Source organism: Bufo gargarizans, chromosome 4 (genome assembly GCF_014858855.1).
Source record: "Bufo gargarizans isolate SCDJY-AF-19 chromosome 4, ASM1485885v1, whole genome shotgun sequence".
Lineage (NCBI taxonomy): Eukaryota > Metazoa > Chordata > Amphibia > Anura > Bufonidae > Bufo > Bufo gargarizans.
Window position 1 is genome coordinate 401,149,812 of NC_058083.1, and position 18,410 is coordinate 401,168,221.

The 18,410-nt window shown below is 45.9% G+C and overlaps 2 protein-coding genes across 5 annotated transcripts in view; one reads left to right on the forward strand and one right to left on the reverse strand.

Moving 5' to 3' along the window:
* Positions 1-11,532, reverse strand: part of HEATR5B (HEAT repeat containing 5B) — a 92,671-nt gene extending 81,139 nt beyond the window's left edge. The window contains exons 1-10 of one of the 3 annotated variants that reach the window (XM_044289452.1): positions 11,427-11,532; positions 10,913-11,065; positions 8,960-9,171; positions 6,524-6,632; positions 5,707-5,850; positions 5,378-5,549; positions 2,245-2,402; positions 1,095-1,344; positions 760-915; positions 424-674 (exon numbers count right to left, since the gene is read on the reverse strand). In XM_044289452.1, the coding sequence (XP_044145387.1) occupies positions 424-674; positions 760-915; positions 1,095-1,344; positions 2,245-2,402; positions 5,378-5,549; positions 5,707-5,850; positions 6,524-6,632; positions 8,960-9,171; positions 10,913-11,038 (1,578 nt within the window). In that variant the 5' untranslated portion in view covers positions 11,039-11,065; positions 11,427-11,532. Of the gene's footprint in view, positions 1-423; positions 675-759; positions 916-1,094; positions 1,345-2,244; positions 2,403-5,377; positions 5,550-5,706; positions 5,857-6,523; positions 6,633-8,959; positions 9,172-10,912; positions 11,066-11,426 lie in introns of all 3 variants that reach the window. The other 2 variants (XM_044289450.1, XM_044289451.1) reach the window with 2 other exon arrangements.
* Positions 11,533-11,581: 49 nt separating this feature from the next.
* CEBPZOS (CEBPZ opposite strand) overlaps positions 11,582-18,410 on the forward strand; it is a 29,631-nt gene continuing 22,802 nt past the window's right edge. The window contains exon 1 of one of the 2 annotated variants that reach the window (XM_044290002.1): positions 11,582-11,828. In XM_044290002.1, the coding sequence (XP_044145937.1) occupies positions 11,826-11,828 (3 nt within the window). In that variant the 5' untranslated portion in view covers positions 11,582-11,825. The remainder of the gene's footprint in view (positions 11,829-18,410) is intronic. The other variant, XM_044290003.1, reaches the window with a different exon arrangement.

The window sequence follows — 18,410 nt, forward strand, 5'->3', positions numbered from 1 at the left end:
GCAATATACTTACATGCGCTGTGGCCGCCCGGCGCTTCTTCTTCTTGTAACTCGTCACAGGTCTGTGCGGCGCATTGCTATAAGCATAAGCAATGCGCTGCACAGACCTGCGAGTTACAAGAAGAAGGAGCGTCGGGCGGCCACAGCGCATGCAAGTATATTGCTGCAGAGTAAATGGCCATGGCAGCCAAGACTTCAGTAGCATCCTGGCTGCCCTCTCTATTCATTTCTATGGGAGTTCCAAAAATAGCCGAGACGTGGGCAAGAGAAGGGGTCCTGTTCTCAAGATGGGAGTGGATCCCGGAGTTGGAATCCACACCAGACATTCTTGGTATATCCTGTGGATATGCCAAAAATGTCAAGATGGGAATAACCCTTTAACAATTTTTATTTTTCCCCAAAAGGTGGATAGATTTTTCTTACCTTTCCTTTGGAGTGAGGGATGCCCAAGGGGCACTGATGTACACCTCCAAGCAGAGCAGCCATAGCAAAGCTGTACCCACTAACAGCTTCTGGTGAATTTTTTAGGTTGTTAAGTCTCTCTGCACATCTATCCAAGAGCGGAGTAAGCTGAAAGGGTAGAGCCACAGCAACACAACGTAGACACCATGCTGCTGCCAGCCTTGCTGCCATGCTGGGGTGAAGAAGCACAGAGGTGACAGTATCTAGAAGTCCTGTGTATAAAACAGAAATGGACCAAACATGATTATGTATGCATTGTTCAGAGAGCGCACGTATGATATAGGACTGATCAGTTACCTATGGACTGCTCCTGTATAAGAGGAGATGCAGTAGAGTTCAGACTCTGAACAAGGCTTCCCAGCTCCTGCAGTGCACATACCATTACATGCTGACTGGCAGACACATCTGCAGTGCCAACTTTGTTCTCATTGTTGGCATCATTTACAACAGCCTCTGCAAAACAAAAGTAAAGATTGCCGATAGAGTGGGTGCAACAGTGTACTGGGGATGACACATTTGTTCCCTTGACAATGAAATTATCAGATGGGTTTCAACTGCTGGAACCAATGGAAATAGCCGTTATTGTCGAGAAGGCTGGCATTAAGAAAAAAAAAAAATTATAGGTTTCTTACCGACAGATTTCATCTGTTTGCTAATAGCCTGGCATATTTCTTTAGCTGCTGCATTTTGAGCCTTTTCTCCTAGCAAACTGCCAACTGTGGCTCTGAGAATAAAGGACACACATCTTCTGGAGTAGACTGCCTCCACATGTGTCTGTGTAGCACGAGGATGTGACACAAGGTCAAGTACATGAGAGAGAAATGTAGCAAAATTGCGCTCCAGCCATTGCCTTCCTAACGCTGTGACGAAGACCACATATGCCTGTAAGGGAGAAGTAAACCTCAGCAACAGATGAAAACATTCCTTGTCTCACTTCAGTTTTCTTCACATAATCTCGCTATCTACTCCGTCATTAATTGGATACTCCATTAAGTCTGATAAAGTTGATAGGGGTTTAGATACTGGATGGTATGGCGGTGTCCTGTGCCCGCCACTTCTCCGCTCCCTCTCGCTGTCCGGCCCCGCCAGCCTTCTTCTCCCATGTGATAGGCTGCCCAAATGCTCCTCCTCTGTATGCAGGAGTTAGGCTGCCTCTTAGTGTTTTTTTTTTTTTGTCTGTAGGGTGCACGCAAGCTCCCTTTCGAGTTCTTAAACAGCCAGTGCGCACACACTCTAGTTTGCTCTACTCTACGACAGACTAGGGTATATAAGGTAAACTCCCCCAGTGGAGGATGCCTGAGCAATAGTTTCTACTCAGTAGTTTCTAGAAAGGTGTCACATTTGCCAGTGGTGTCTCTTGACCCCCGTGGGTGAGCTTTTAACCTAACAGAGACTACTCCAGGAGATAATGGCATGGTGGTTCCCCTGCAGTGGAGTCCATATCTCTGTACAGGGGCTAAAGTGTGAAGACCAGGGGACTCCCAGGATAACACCCTGCAGAGTGGCCCCAAGCCAAACCTGTTGGGTTGACATAATGGTTCTATACCCACTGTCTAGCACTGAAACATATACCAATCATGGGGAGAAGTGTGCATGGTCCTTGCTCCCAACAAAGTAACACCCATCCATGAGCAATCATTGTTACTCTTAGCACTCTCATTTGGCAATTTTCAAATGTCCCATTTTTATACATGGAGAGTGGAATAGGGACCAAGAATACCTGTACTCTGGCTTGATGGATGTCCCTGCTGACTGAACTACCCCAATCAGATTTTCACTCACCTGTGTTACGCCCACTCTGACTTCTCGACTAATGGATCCTCCACCTTTCAGCATTTCTCCTCCACTTTTAAGGAATCCAGAACCTCCGCGTAAAAATCCAGTTGCCATCAGCTCCAGCACCTCCTCTAATGATGCTTTCTTCACATTCTGCCGCATCACTTTAGTAATGAAAATGGGACATTAAATAAATATTTGTCTGACAGAGACCGACAGAAAATGCAATGATTATTGGTATGTTAACACGGGATGGGTCCTGCTGTGGATTTGTATAATCACATCCACTTTGCTGGTAGTGTAAAACACCACATGTGAACACAACCTAAGGTGGGACAAGTTGTACTTCCGGTTAACGCTGATTAAAACAATACCTTTCTTTTGTCTCTATGCTAGACAGCTGAATTGTTTGGGCACTGCTCTGTAACACCCCTTTGCTCTGCACACTCCCACCTCCCCTTGATTGACAGGGCCAGACATGCTGCGGGCAGAGTTGTATCCTAGCATGTACATATCATATACACTATGTACTATAGATTGACCACACTGAGATCTGCTCAGAAAGCTAATCTACATATTACTGCTTTATTTACGAGCCCCATATTTGAATACAAAGAAACCAGTAATATGTGTTAGCTTATAAGCATAGAGAAAACATGCGTCTCCATGTGGTAATCCTAAAGCTTGGTGCTAAGTGCTTAGTTTTCTATACAGAATTCCTAAGTTTAAAGGGGTTATCCAAGGCTATAAACTGCCCCCCCCCATATGCCGGGCCCCTCACATTGAACATACTTACCTGGCTCCCCGCACCGCTCCTGGTACCCTCACCGCCGCGTCTCCCCATGCCCGGATGAAAACATCTGGTGTCGGGGGAAAGCAGCCAATGGCAGACAGGGACGAGCCTCCCTAGCGTCACCCTTGATGCTAGGGAGGCCCGTCCCCATCTACCATTGGCTGCCCCACCCCCTCCACACTGGATGTTTTCATCCGCGCACAGGAAGAAGCTGCAGCGGCAGTCCTGGGAGCCAAGTAAGCATATTTATTGTGAGGGGCCCAGCTTATGGGGGGGGGGGGGGGAGTTTATAGCCATGGATAACCCCTTTCAGTAACAGGAGAAACTTAAACCTTTTTTTCTGTTATTTTCTTTTCTCTCTCATTTAACCATAATGGGAATACTTTTATATTTTAATGGTAAGGGGTTTTTTGGACGTGGCGATGCCCATGATGGTAAAAAATGTTATTCTGATTTTTATTTGTATTTTTTTCATATCATTTTTTTAAATTAAAGTGCAGTATCTGTGGATCACTGCAGCTGAGTAATGGATTTAAGGTGCTCTTGGTTTATGTGACCCACCCAGTCACAGAAAGGAATACAAAATGATATAGGATAAACCAGGCACTCAAGTATGGAGTAAATTGATAAGGATATTTATTCCCACAATGACAGTAAAATATAACAATAAAATTCACTAATAAAAATCACCAATAAAATATCATAAAACACTTTAAACCGTAATAGCAGCAATATAGGACATGTGCACTAGATTAATACGCAGCAGCAATAGACATATGCATTAATTGATATATAGCAGCATTGGACATATGTGGCTTGTAGATACTGAAGTCATTGGGTTCAGAAAACAAGGAAAACGCAGAAAAACCGTAATTGATAGCAAAGTCTTATAAGCGCTTCTTTGGTTTCGGTAATGCTGAATTTGCACAGCGGTGGCGTCCCACCGATTTGAGCAACTCTGTTGCTAAGTTTTACCTGGCCAGTATGTCTTTCTTTCTCCTACGTCCGGATCTGTGGAAATTTGCTGTGAGCGCGGTGTCACCTGGATATCCTACTCACCGAAGCAATGTCCGTGGCTTTATTAGGATTCCTCCGGTGTTCGTCGCTCTTAGTCACAGCTGATGAATTCTTGGAAGTCCAGGGGAGCTATTTTTCCAGCATGCCGGTACAGGGTATTAGACCATAAGCGTTTCGGGGTTCTTTGAGTGACCCCTTCCTCAGTGGACGCCACCGCTGTGCAAATTCAGCATTACCGAAACCAAAGAAGCGCTTATAAGACTTTGCTATCAATTACGTTTTTTCTGCGTTTTCCTTGTTTTCTGAACCCAATGACTTCAGTATCTACAAGCCACATATGTCCAATGCTGCTATATATCAATTAATGCATATGTCTATTGCTGCTGCGTATTAATCTAGTGCACATGTCCTATATTGCTGCTATTACGGTTTAAAGTGTTTTATGATATTTTATTGGTGATTTTTATTGGTGAATTTTATTGTTATATTTTACTGTCATTGTGGGAATAAATATCCTTATCAATTTACTCCATACTTGAGTGCCTGGTTTATCCTATATCATTTTTTTAAATTACCCTAGGTCAGTGATAGTGAACCTTTCACAGACCAAGTGCCCAAACTGCAACCCAAATCCAACTTATTTATTGCAAAGTGCCAACATCGTAATTTACCCTGTATACTACAGTCCAGTATAGTGCATCTTCCATGTACTTTATCATCTAGCTATAATAGCCTGCCTACATTCAATGCCTTCGGGTGCCCACAGAGAGGGCTCCGAGTGCCGCCTCTGGCACCTGTGCCATAGGTTCACCACCACTGCCCTAGGTGATTATAACAAGCAGTCATTAGATTGCAACTTGTGTTCTGTAATGGATGTTTATGCATTACAGAATACAGTTTCCAGAATATTCCAATGCTGTGCTGCCACATGCTTGCCAGCAATGGAATATACTTGTAATCTGCCTGGAAGTCTTGTATAGGCTCAGGTCTGTTACTAGTACGGGACACCTTTCCCGATCTCAGCAAGGGGATTTTGTGCTCCTAGATAATGCCTGCGATCAGCATTACCGCTGATAGCAGACATTAGCCCCGGACCTCTTGTGTTGAAAACAGCAGACACTTGGTAGTTATTGAGTCTGCTGGACTCACGAGCGGGCACCATCTTTAAAGGCTGGACTTTCGATGGAGTTCCAGAAGGGGTTAATTTGGTTTGAATTGGAAGATTTTCTCTGTATACTGCTGTGGACTGCATTTATCAGTGTCTAATGCAGTATTCAGATGTAAATCTTCAGCCATAAATATTCTTATACCTATACATACATAACCTACCTGCTGCCTGTTTTGGCATTAAAGCAGTAGCCATAACCGTTCCCAGAAGTTTCGACACTGCAACCCTGACCCCATAATTTGAACCTTCAAGTGCCTTGAAACATAGTGTGGCTACATTCTCCAACTCCGCTGTCCACATAAATACGGCCTCACTCTGCAGCTCCAGCAAACACTGCAGAAATACACATGCTATAATTTCACAGATGTAAGGTAAGTGAATGAAAGACACAAGAACACAATAACATGGATATATATTAACTCTACAACCGGTAACCAGAATGCTGCATGACGCTTACCGAACTTTGATTTAGCACAATTCAGTTACTTGCCTTGGCGACGGCACATCTAACAGCCATGGATCTGTCTGTCAAAAGAGATCGAGTATTTTTGTAAATGTCTCGGTGACTGGACGCTGCCGCTCCTCCAAGACCACTGAGAACTTTTTGCAGACTCATCAAGATATCACTTCGACCCTGTGACTTGGCAAAATGAAGGTAAGTCAATGATTTCTGAAAATAGTTTCTAAACTACCATCAGAAGGCAATGTATTTTTTAAGCAGTTTGGTCATTTGAGGAAATGTACTTACCCAGTAAAGTGGTCAGACATCTCGCACACCCTGTTTGTGGCTAATGATGGAGGCGTAAATTATACAGTGCACGGAGAAGCAGAACGCTTCGTCCACTGTGCAATAGCCTGAATACAAGCTGAGCTGCAGTATACCACTGACAAATGGACAGAGCCTTCTGCTTGCAGTTTCGTCCACCATATATTGTGTCCAGTGCCTGCCCAAAAAACAGTTCTTTGGTGGGGGATGCCTGGTGTCGGACCCCCACCAATCTGATACTGATGACCTATCCTGAGGATAGACAGTCAATATCTGTAGCCCAGACAACCCTCTAAGAACTGTATCTACCTCCCTCCACCCCAACATGCAGTGCTAATTTTCCTGTCAAAAAGTACAAATTGCACAACAGACTCCATTATAACTCAAAGGCGTCCGCTGGAGGTATTAGTCATATGACAAACCTGGCAAATCATAGTGGCACTCATTAGAAATGGGGAAAAATAAAAAAGATACAGATGTGAATAAAGCCCAAAGTAGTGAATTATACTACTAATAAAATAGACAGCAGCAAGGCACTTACCTCTGCACTTTTTAATGACTTAAGGAGATTGTTCACAGTTTCATGGAAGGTGCTTCCCAACATCCTGCCCATCTTTTTATAAAATGCTCCCACACAAGCAACGGCAGCCCTACAGTAGACATAAGACATTACAACTTTGTAACAAACTGTAATACACCTTAACAAAGAGTACACATGCTGGAAAACGACTAATGCATCATTGTGTGAAACGCTAATTACTTGGCATTCATGCCCATGACTGGTAAACCCACAAGATTATCATATAATACATAGCAAATCCTGTAAATGCCCAGCATCCACAGACATTTCCTCTACAAGGAATTCTCCATGATAGAAATATGCAACCGGAAATGTTTTACTACCAGTTTCAAACACTGCTATTTTAGAATTCTATAAGGCACAGTCATTTCTGGGACTTCAAGGGGTTAAAGACTCTGGCAAAGTTTTCTTGAATGGAAACTATTTTGGTTGCTGAATGACAAACCTGATATGGCAGGTTGACTTCAGAGAAGCACTCAATCCTTCCTTGGGAAAGTTATCACCTTGTAAAGCATTTAGGTTACTTGAAGAAACTGGACTTAATATGAGAATCATTATGAATTGGTCAATACATTATGAATGTTACACTTTAAAAGGAGTTGGGTGGTTTAGGAAATCCATTTTCAAATATCCTCTCAATTCTGGGTTAAAGTGGTTTTGTGATGGAAAGATTTAAAAAAAGGTGCAAGTTAAAAATAAAAAAAAGAAGCACTGCTCACCATTCCCCTCCCTGCTGTTAACCACTTCCTGGCTCGATGCACAGGGATGGCTGGAGATGCCATTCACTGGGGGAGGTGGGTCACCGCTGTGGCAGTAATTGGCTGAGCAGGCATCTACCATTTCCTGTGCTTCGAGCTGGGAGCAGATGTTGGAGAGCAGGAGGACTGCTTCTTTTTTATTTCTAAACCATTTTGCCTCTTTTTTTGTTTAGAAGTTCTCCCCCCGTCCCCTTTAATAAAGAGTATTTCCTTGTTTAGAAGAAGAGATCGGCTACAAAATTAATCTCTCTCGTTTTTCGTCTCCTCCATGAATTACAAAGACAGCTCATGGATTTGTATAGGAACGGTGTAATGCTTCATTTCCCTTAGCGGTTGCCCTCAGAGCACAGCTAATTGCTAGGGCTCGATCGTCCCATAGAAATTAGTGCATGCGCGGCCACCATCCTTCACTTTGTGGGCTCCATTCTAAAGATAGGTACGGGTCCCAGAGGTGGGACCCACACTTATCAGACATTGGGGGCAATATGCCCTCAATGTACAAGATGAGCCAACCCTTTTAAGAGATCCTGAGATGTCTGAAGCCAGATGACCAGCTAAGAAAATAACATCTTTCATGCTGATCTGTTGGGTCTTGTGAGTAAAGCAAATTTTTATTTTTAAAGCTGGTCCTCTCACACCACACCCCTCAGGAAATCTTGAGTCAAAAGGAAAGGACCAATCTTTAAAGGGAGTCTGTCACCACATTTGAGCATATTAGACAGATCCAATAGCGTTATATGTGCCACCCAGAAGTTAAAAACGGTACCTTTGTTGCATATACCGGAGTCTTCTTTCAGCCAAAAATGAACTTTGAAGATTCTGTAAATGCGCCCTCTCAAGTGCCCAGGGCGGCGTCTCAATCTTCCGAGCCCAAGACCGCACCCCCCCCCCAACGGCTCATAAGCCCGCCCTCCGTGTGCCTGTGCCCGCCCTTTACTCTCCTCCTTTTCCACTGCGCCCGCTACGAATTTGACCGCGCAGCCGCAGTGGAAAAGGAGAGAGGAAAAGCGTAAACGGCGGGCAGAGGCACACGGAGGGCGGGGTTATGAGCCGTTGGGGAGGTCCGGTCTTGGGCTCGGAAGATTGAGACGCCGCCCTGGGCACTTGAGAGGGCGCATTTACAGAATCTTCAAAGTTCATTTTTGGCTGAAAGAAGACTCTGGGTGGCACATATAACGCTATTGGATCTATCTAATATGCTCAAATCTGGTGACAGACTCCCTTTAAATTTATGGTGCTGGCAGTTAGTAGATCTTGCACACAGCGCCAAAAATGCATGGATTCAGGAGCCAAGCCAACGCCATAAGCACCTGTACCAATACGCCTGACACCCCGCTGCAAAGATAACTGTTATCCTGGTAATTGATGTCATAAAAAAATAAAACCATTAAAAAATAAATAAGAAATTCCCTTAAAAAATAGTTAATTATGGGAACATTTGATCTCAGAATATGGCAATGCGAAAACAACTGATTTAATTGTGCAAAAGTAGTAAAACATCAAAAATAATATAAATTTGTTTTGCCATGACTGCATGCCCTAAAATAATGGGACGGGTTATCACAAAAAGCCATACTACCAAGCAGAAGATTGACACTATACAGATACCCAAGAACACATCTAAGGGTAGAAGACTTACAGCTTGGTTGGGAGATAGGCAGCAGTGTCATCTTTGCTCTTGATCATTTCATTGCACTTGTCGAGTGTTTGGAACACAGTGTAGGTGTCCCCAATACTGTAGAGAGTGGCAAGATTCTTGGCTAGTAGCTTGCGTGTAGGTGGCCCAGGGGAACTACTGATGAGTCCGGTCAGCTGCTCCACAAGCTTTTTCTGATTTTCCTTAATGTCGGTCTGTGAGAAGAATAAAGATTATATACAACGTGATGGGTGTAATTATAGTACTACGTATGGCCAAATAGGAACTTTTCATATATGATATTGAGGAGAACCACATGTACATGCAACTGACAGGAAGAAACAAGAATGGCTTTTTAAATTCATAAGGCAAGACAATGAAATTTAATTCAAAACAGGGTCAGATCGGTGTAAAATAATAAAAATAAGTCATCTCACCCCTCACTGGGCAACACTAAGAAGCGACGCACCACACTGAGCAGAAACTAAAACAGGTTTTAGCACGATTGTTGTATCTGACTGCCGCTATACAAACTAATATAGCTGGTCAAGAGCACAGAAACCCACAAATCCGACTGCACTTAAAGGGTTTGTCTGCTTTCAGAAGGTAACAGGACAACCAAGGGGTCTACCTTAAACAAAGATCCCATGCCTCTGCTCCGGTTCTCCTGACCAGCCTCCATTTACCCAGATGCAGCGGTGCCATCATGCTGACAAAACATGACTGCTGCAGCCAGTCACTCGCCTCGTCAGGTGCACCAGCAAGTCTTTCTGACACCAGACAACCCCTTTAGGGCTCCTGCATACATTCATATCCATTTTTGTGGCGCGCAAATCGCAGATACTGTCCGAGAGCCTGCCGCCATTATTATTTTTTTGTTTACTCCTTCACAAATGTCCTATCCTTGTCAGCAAAATGGACAAGAATATTACATGGGGACGTGGAACGGACTTACAGATGCGGACAGAAAAAGGTGTGTTGTCCGCATCTTTTGCAATCCCATTAAGATAAATGGGTCTGCATCTGATCGCTCGAAAGAGGACCAAAGCTACGGCTGTGTGCATGAGCCCTTAAAGTGTGACTGTCATTTTTATTTTTTTTGTAATATGTAGGGGCAGTGATGCTGACCATTTTTGTAATATATTTTAATTACTAAAATTGTACATGTCTATTAGAAGAATAACTCTACCATTTTGAGCCTTAGCAACACTCTCTTCTGTTTACATAACTGTGGAGACTTGCCCAACACTGAGTGTGTTATGTAGACAGAGGAGCGTTGCTAAGGCTCAAAATGGACAACTTTAGAGCCATTTTTCTAATAGAAATGTACAATTTTAGTAATTAAAGTATAATACAAAAATGGTCAGCATCACTCCCCCTACATATTACAAAAAAATATAATAAAAAATGACAGCTACATGTTAACTCTATAACAGTGCTCCGCCCAAACATGCTGGCACCTACTGCAGAGTAATCCAAGTGGAGAGTAAATGACCGCTCAGCCAGTCAATATCTCAGTTGGTTCACTTTTGTTGGGACCGTGAAGTGTAGGAACAGGAAAGGAGGAGGATGTGTGAGATGAGCATCACTTATTTTATACCAATCTGAGCCTATTTAAATATCAGCAGCTGGACAACCCCTTTAATTAGTGCTGTGTGTAAGGATGCCGTTCCACGCAACCATGGGTATCACAATTCACCGCTAATCGCCAGACCTGCCAGTGTAAAGCCTCATTCACATATCAGCGATTGTGAGCCAAAACCAGGATTGGAGCCTCCACAGACATAAGGTATAAGGGAAAGATCTGCACCTGTCCTGTGCTTAGAGCCGCACCTGTTTTTCGCTCACAATCACTGATGAAAATCACTGACCAAACACTGACCTGTGAATGAGGCATAATAGAGGACTGTAAACCAACCACCTTTTTTTGCCATTGCCGCAGAGTCTCCCATTTACCTTGTTTGCAGCTATGAGCACTTTGTCCAGGAAGCGCAGCCATTCAAAGATAAAGACTGATTTTTTAGCCTCTGTAATCTGAGCCAGAGCATCTTCTTTCAGTAACAAGCTGTGGGCGAGCTCCATGTCGTAGGATAATAGTCGCTGAAAACCCTTTAGGGAGAAATGCACCAAAGAGTTAAAAATAAAATAAAAGATCCTTGGGAGATCCATTCACCTTATGTGCAAAATAGCGGCCCACACACAACCTCATCCTGGATCTTCATCACAGTGGTAACAGATTCCTATGACATGCTGAACATTGCACTGTATTCTCCCAGGATGCACTGCTCCAGGAATATGCTATAATATACAGCTAACGATACAGGAAAATCACTAGATAGAAATTATATATTATACAGGATGTATAGATTAGATATATTAGACAGATACACTTTACTTCATGCCTATAGCCTACACTCACACCAGTGCAGCCCCCACATTAATCTCATCCCTCCATACTGTGCACACATACCCTCCAGTCAGGTGGTCGTTACCCTTGTGGACTGCTGTAAGCCCCCTCAGCCTCTGCTTACACTTCTGCTGTCACATACAGTCTCCACCTCCCGGAAACAGCGTTTCTCGGCACTAGATGACGTCATTAGTCCGCGCCCCGCAGCCACGAACTCATCGGCACGTCAGAACTCCTAGTAGCCATCTTAGCTAAGGGCAAAGCCGAAGCCCACAGGCTTTCAAGCTGAGAACGAAGTATTGTGACAGTGTAGCGCATAATTACAGCCGCCTGCTTGTGCCGTAGATATGGATTTCCTTCCACGTCTTGGAAAGCACTTTAATGGCCAGTAACTGTAATGGTGTTTGTACGAGACTGCACGAGGTAATGTTGTGACCTAGGTGGACCTTCAAGTGGATTACAATGGTGAGTGTGCAGGGACTGGTTACCTGGGAAGACTCTGAAGAGGAAGCATTCACCTCTGTTTGTTTCACTGTGTTCCCCTTCTGCCAGTCACACTGTGTCTCCAGTAGATGGCTTTGGCTGCTCAGTATTGGTTAGTATGTCCCACAGAAATACCTCATGGCTTCCAAGAAATGATCATGCCTCTACCGTCAGTCAGTACTGGCCAGCACCCCTACCGTCAGTCGGTACTGGCCAGCAGCCCCACCGTCAGTCGGTACTGACCAGCACCCCCACCGCCAGCCGGTACTGACCAGCACCCCCACCGCCAGCCGGTACTGACCAGCACCCCCACCGCCAGCCGGTACTGACCAGCACCCCCACCGCCAGCCGGTACTGACCAGCACCCCCACCGCCAGCCGGTACTGACCAGCACCCCCACCGCCAGCCGGTACTGACCAGCACCCCCACCGCCAGCCGGTACTGACCAGCACCCCCACCGCCAGCCGGTACTGACCAGCACCCCCACCGCCAGCCGGTACTGACCAGCACCCCCACCGCCAGCCGGTACTGACCAGCACCCCCACCGCCAGCCGGTACTGACCAGCACCCCCACCGCCAGCCGGTACTGACCAGCACCCCCACCGCCAGCCGGTACTGACCAGCACCCCCACCGCCAGCCGGTACTGACCAGCACCCCCACCGCCAGCCGGTACTGACCAGCACCCCCACCGCCAGCCGGTACTGACCAGCACCCCCACCGCCAGCCGGTACTGACCAGCACCCCCACCGCCAGCCGGTACTGACCAGCACCCCCACCGCCAGCCGGTACTGACCAGCACCCCCACCGCCAGCCGGTACTGACCAGCACCCCCACCGCCAGCCGGTACTGACCAGCACCCCCACCGCCAGCCGGTACTGACCAGCACCCCCACCGCCAGCCGGTACTGACCAGCACCGCTACCCTCAGTCGGTACTCACCAGCACCCCCATCCTCAGTCAGTACCCGCCACCACTCCTACCATCAGTCAGTACCTGCCACCACTCCTACCATCAGTCAGTATTCACTACGTGTAATGGCGACTATTAGTGTTGAGTGAACTTGTGTTTTCAAGTTCGGAGTACAAGGTTTGGGTTATCTAAGAATTCCTTTATAGATTCCACTACCACGGACCATATAAGTTATGGTCCATGGTAGCGGAATCCATAACGGAATTCTTAGATAACCCAAACCTTGTACTCCGAACTTAAAACCACAAGTTCGCTCAACACTAGCGACTATAGCTGGAGTAGTGTTCTGCAGTTTTTAAACTTATGGTCCAGGAGGACAGTGTAACATGGAGACTGTACTAATGTCTGTGTGTTTGGTGCAATTAACCTGCGGCTTTGATTCGGTCTCTGGTAAATGTTGTGGCGTCAATAAAAAGGCCTAATTAGGCGCAGATGAGATTAGATGACAAGTGAGCCACCATATGTGAGCAAGTATACGGTGACTGATGGAGAAGGGGATTGATTACATGCACACAAGTCCATGTTGCGTTTCGCCCACATGTTTTTTGAAGGATCCAACAAAAGCTTCTATTGTAGATTCTGTCAAAATATGGGACAGGATAGCACAGCATGCTGCGTTGCCGCAGATGAGGGGGACCAGAAGGATAATATGTTAATTCATAGACTTTATTATACAGAACTACTACGCATTTCAGAGACTGCAGCATCTCTTTCGTATAAGGTACCATATTTTTGCCCTATAAGACGCACTTTTACCCCCCCCCCCCCCAAAGTGGGTGGAAAATGTCAGTGTGTCTTATGGGGTGAATACTAATGAACGCTTCTATTATGGGAAAGCGCTCATTAGTACAGGAGGACTGGGAAGCAGTCAATGCAGCGCTCTCCGAGCTCTATAATCACAGATTGCTGGTCCTCGGGTGCTGGCTGTGCTGTGACTGCGCACTGCGTGAGGACGTTGGTGCGCTGTGACCTTATGCTGTGCGTGTCAGGTCTCAGCACAGCTTGCGGCAGGAAGAAGAGAGCTGTATGAGGTAAGTTGATATTTTTATTTTATTTGCTCTAAACATGGGGTTCTGATCTAAGGTCTGGGGGTCCTTCACATTACTGGTCTAATATGAGGTCTGAATGGGAGGGGTTTATGCATATTGGGGCTCTTACCTGAGGTCTGGTGGTCATTCAAATTGGAGGTTTGAATGGGGGGGGGTCTGATCTGAGGTCTGATTGGGGCTCTGACCTGAGGTCTAATGAAAAATATTTTTTTTCTTATTCTCCTCTAAAACCTAGTTGCGTCTTATAGGGCAAAAAATACGGTAGATAATCCTCAGTCAGTACTTGCTAACCCATACCCTCAGTCAGTACATAAAATACCCCATACTTCATAAGAGTATAGGTAATTACAGAATATCTGATGTTTCACTGAACCCATGAACCGTTTCAATAATCCGCTGCTATTAATCTGTACAGTTGCAAATTTAGCAGTAAGAGTTAAATCTGATGTGAGATCATTGATCTCCACACTATCTCAGTGAGCTCAATGTGCGTCTGCCTGGTATTGATACCATGGGGCACATTTACTAAAGTGTTTGTGCCTGTTTTTAGTCTAAAAAAGGCTGTTTTAGGCTACATGCACACGAACGTTAGGGCTCCGTGCCCGTGCTGTGGATCGCAAATTGCAGTCCGCAATGCACAGGCACAGACCGTGGGGCAGCCGCATGCGGATTGCTGACCCATTCACTTGAATGGGGTCTGTGATCCGCATCCGACGGTCCGCACCGCAAAAAATTAGTGCATGCGCTACTTTTTTGCAGTGCGGAGTAGGGCTGCAGCTAACGATTATTTGAATAATCGATTAGTTGCCGATTAATTTCTACGATTAATCGATTAATCGGGAAAAACGACAAAATTACAAAACAGAGAGGTTTATATGATCTTACTTGAAAAATTATGTTCAAAGGCCATATTAAAACAAATTGTGGACGACACTATTATGGGGGATCTGTGGACGACACTATTATGGGGGATCTGTGGACGACACTATTATGGGGGATCTGTGGACGACACTATTATGGGGGATCTGTGGACGACACTATTATGGGGGATCTGTGGACGACACTATTATGGGGGATCTGTGGACGACACTATTATGGGGGATCTGTGGACGACACTATTATGGGGGATCTGTGGACGACACTATTATGGGGGATCTGTGGACGACACTATTATGGGGGATCTGTGGACGACACTATTATGGGGGATCTGTGGACGACACTTATGGGGGATCTGTGGACGACACTTATGGGGGATCTGTGGACGGCGTAGTTATGGAGAGGGGGATCTGTGGACGGCGTAGTTATGGAGAGGGGGATATGTGCACTGTTATGGGCATAACAGTGCACAGATCCCCCTTCCCATAGCAGTGCCATACACAGACCCCCCCTCCTCCCCATAGCAGTGCTATACACAGACCCCCCCTTCCCATAGCAGTGCCATAGACAGATCCCCCCCTTCCCCCTACCCCCTACCAGCCCCGGCCCCGATGCTTGCATCTTTATTTTACCTTTTTACAATGACGCTCCCGCTCCTGTAACAGCCAGGCAGAGCGGACGGCGGCGTAACGTCACTCAATCACGTGACGCGCCCGCTCCGCCCACTTCATGAATGAAGGAGGCGGAGCAGGCGTGTCACGTGAGTGAGTGACGTTACGCCGCCGTCCGCTCTGCCTGGCTGTTAGAGGAGCGGGAGCGTCATTGTAAAAAGGTAAAATAAAGATGCAGCGACCGCCCGCCCGCCCGAATAGCAACGAATCGGCGATTATTCGATAACTGGATTCGTCGACAACGAATCCAGTTATCGAATATAATCGATTACATCGATTAATCGTTGCAGCCCTAGTGCGGAGGCACGGCCAGAAACACCACGGAAGCACTCCGTAGTGCTTCGGTGGGGTTCCGATCCGTGCCTTCGTTCTGCATCTCCGTGATTGCAGACCCAGTCAAGTTGTATGCGGGTCACAATACGGCCACGGGGGGCACATGGTCGTGTGCATGTAGCCTTAGGGCTCATGCGCACAAACGTTTTTTTGCGTTATGTATACGGAACCATTCATTTCAATGGGTCCTCAAAAGATGCGGACAGCACTCTGTGTGCTAAACGTGAAAAAATGTAGAAGCAGCACCTTACGTCTCAAGATAATGCGTTGATCAATGCAGCAGCCTAGCCGTAGGCCCTTGATCCATCAGGCCTTGGAATACGTGTATAAGAAAGGATGGCTCCGGCAGCATGTAGCAGTATCAAAAAACTTCTTTATTTGTACCTCCAGACACAAATGGCAACGTTTCGACTGTTCACCAGTCTTTGTCAAGCCTAATAACATCAGTGTTGGTAGGCATATAAATACCCCCCATAATAAAAAACACGCCCCACATTACATCAGCAAAGCTAATCATTGTAATGGAATAAATCTGTACAAATTGTTACTTACTGAAGCCGGCATGGCCTCCATCCTCAACATGTGCACCACAGCGTGTTGTTTTCTCCACTGCGCAGCCGCGGCTCACCGGCTACACATGCCGGAAGTGTCATCAGTCACCATGGCTACGGCCGGAACTGACGTCCCCAACCAATAGGCAGCCAGAAGGAAGCACTGTCGTCATCCTCAGCGCGACGCTCACGTGACACCCCACATGGTGCGCACAACCGTGCGTCAATCTCATGGGTCACATGGGTGGCGCAGCCATTGGAGATACAGTACAAGTACCGGAGCCATGGTAACCCCAGACGCCGTGTCCTGCGCAACCTGGCCTAAAGTAATGTGCATGATCCATATGATAACATGAACCCAATCAATGCACATAGGTGGCTGAATGAATATTGTCAGATCAAAATCACAATGATGATCGCCACATTCTCCCTAGCTGATGCACATATCCAACGGAGGTGGAGACCATATCCAGCTTCGCATATCACAATCGTTATGTGTAGTGCATTTTCCAAAATAACACCCATCAGACAATACAAGGCATTATATCATACAATTATAGCAATCTCTATGTTAGGGATGTTGTATCACTTATAAAAAATTAATTGTGAACAATTAATTAATGATGTCCCTATACTGAAGAGGACTATCAAACGACCCACATCAGTCGATGGATGTAACGTTAAACTCTAAATTTAACCCATAAGGTTGAAGGGATCTGAGGGTATGGATCCACTTAAGCTCCTTTTTCCTCAGAATCACCTTCCTGTCACCACCCCTTCTCAGATACCCAACGCTGTCAATTACTCGAAATCTTAGTTGATTAATAGCATGTTTACAATCAATAAAGTGCTTGGCAACCGGTTTGTCAATGGCTCCTGTTCTGATAGTGCTCTTATGCTTATTAATTCTTTCCCTCAGTTCCATTGTGGTTTCACCCACATATATAAGGCTACATGGACACTGTATCATGTAAACCACGTCTGTGGATTTGCATGTAAAGTGTCCCTTGATCTTAAACCGTTTGCCACTATAGGGATGAGTAAAACCATCACCTCTCATGATGCAACTGCAGTTGCAGCAGGAGAGGCAAGGGAAATTACCATTCCTAAGTGGTGCCAGTCTTTTCTGTTTGTCTAGATCCTTACCCCCTATGTCCGCTTTAACTAGTCTGTCACGTAAGTTACGGGTCCGTTTATATGCCATCATAGGGGGGACAGAAAACTCTTTGACTGTTGGCAATCCTTTCTGAAGGATCTGCCAATCCTGACGTAAGATGGCAGCAATATTGCGGCTGTCACCCCCAAAGATGGACACAAAAGGGATACGGGCAGTCTCTTGTTTCGGTGGTTTTCTCACCAATGTAGATCCACGATTCATGGATATAATCCTATGTTTGGTGCGGTTGATCAACTGGTTAGGGTAGCCTCTTTTTGCAAATTTCATGCACATCTCATCTATTCTGTAATCAAACTGGGTATCATCGGATACGATCCGACGTACCCTGAGGAGTTGGCTCCACGGAAGAGAATTCACCATGGTCTGAGGGTGATTACTATCATACATAAGTAGGGTGTTCCTATCTGTGGGTTTCTGGAATAGATCAGTGCGGATCCTTCCATTGTGCACCTGAACCCGGACGTCGAGGAACTGCAGCTCACGGGCAGATTGCATCATGGTGAACTGCAGGTCCCGGACCCCAGAGTTCAGGTGCACATGGAAATCCTCCAGTTCAGGTATAGTGCCTGTCCAGATCAGGAAAATGTCGTCGATGTAGCGCCACCAGCACAGAACCCTCTCAAAAAATGTGGAGCGATATACAAGCCGATCCTCGACCTCCGCCATGAAGATGTTAGCGTAGGTAGGGGCCATATTGGACCCCATCACCACACCACGCTTTTGTTGGTAGAAGGTGTCCCCAAAGAGAAAGTAATTTCTCCTCAGGACCACCTCCAGGAGGGCGAGGATCAACCGGCATGCCCCAGGAGAGAGCTCTGTGCTGGCAAGGGCCACACCGACGACACTTAAACCATAAGAGTGGTCGATGGATGTGTACAACGATACAACATCAAAACTTACAAGTAAAAATTTCTCAGGCAAAACTAGTGCGTTCAGCT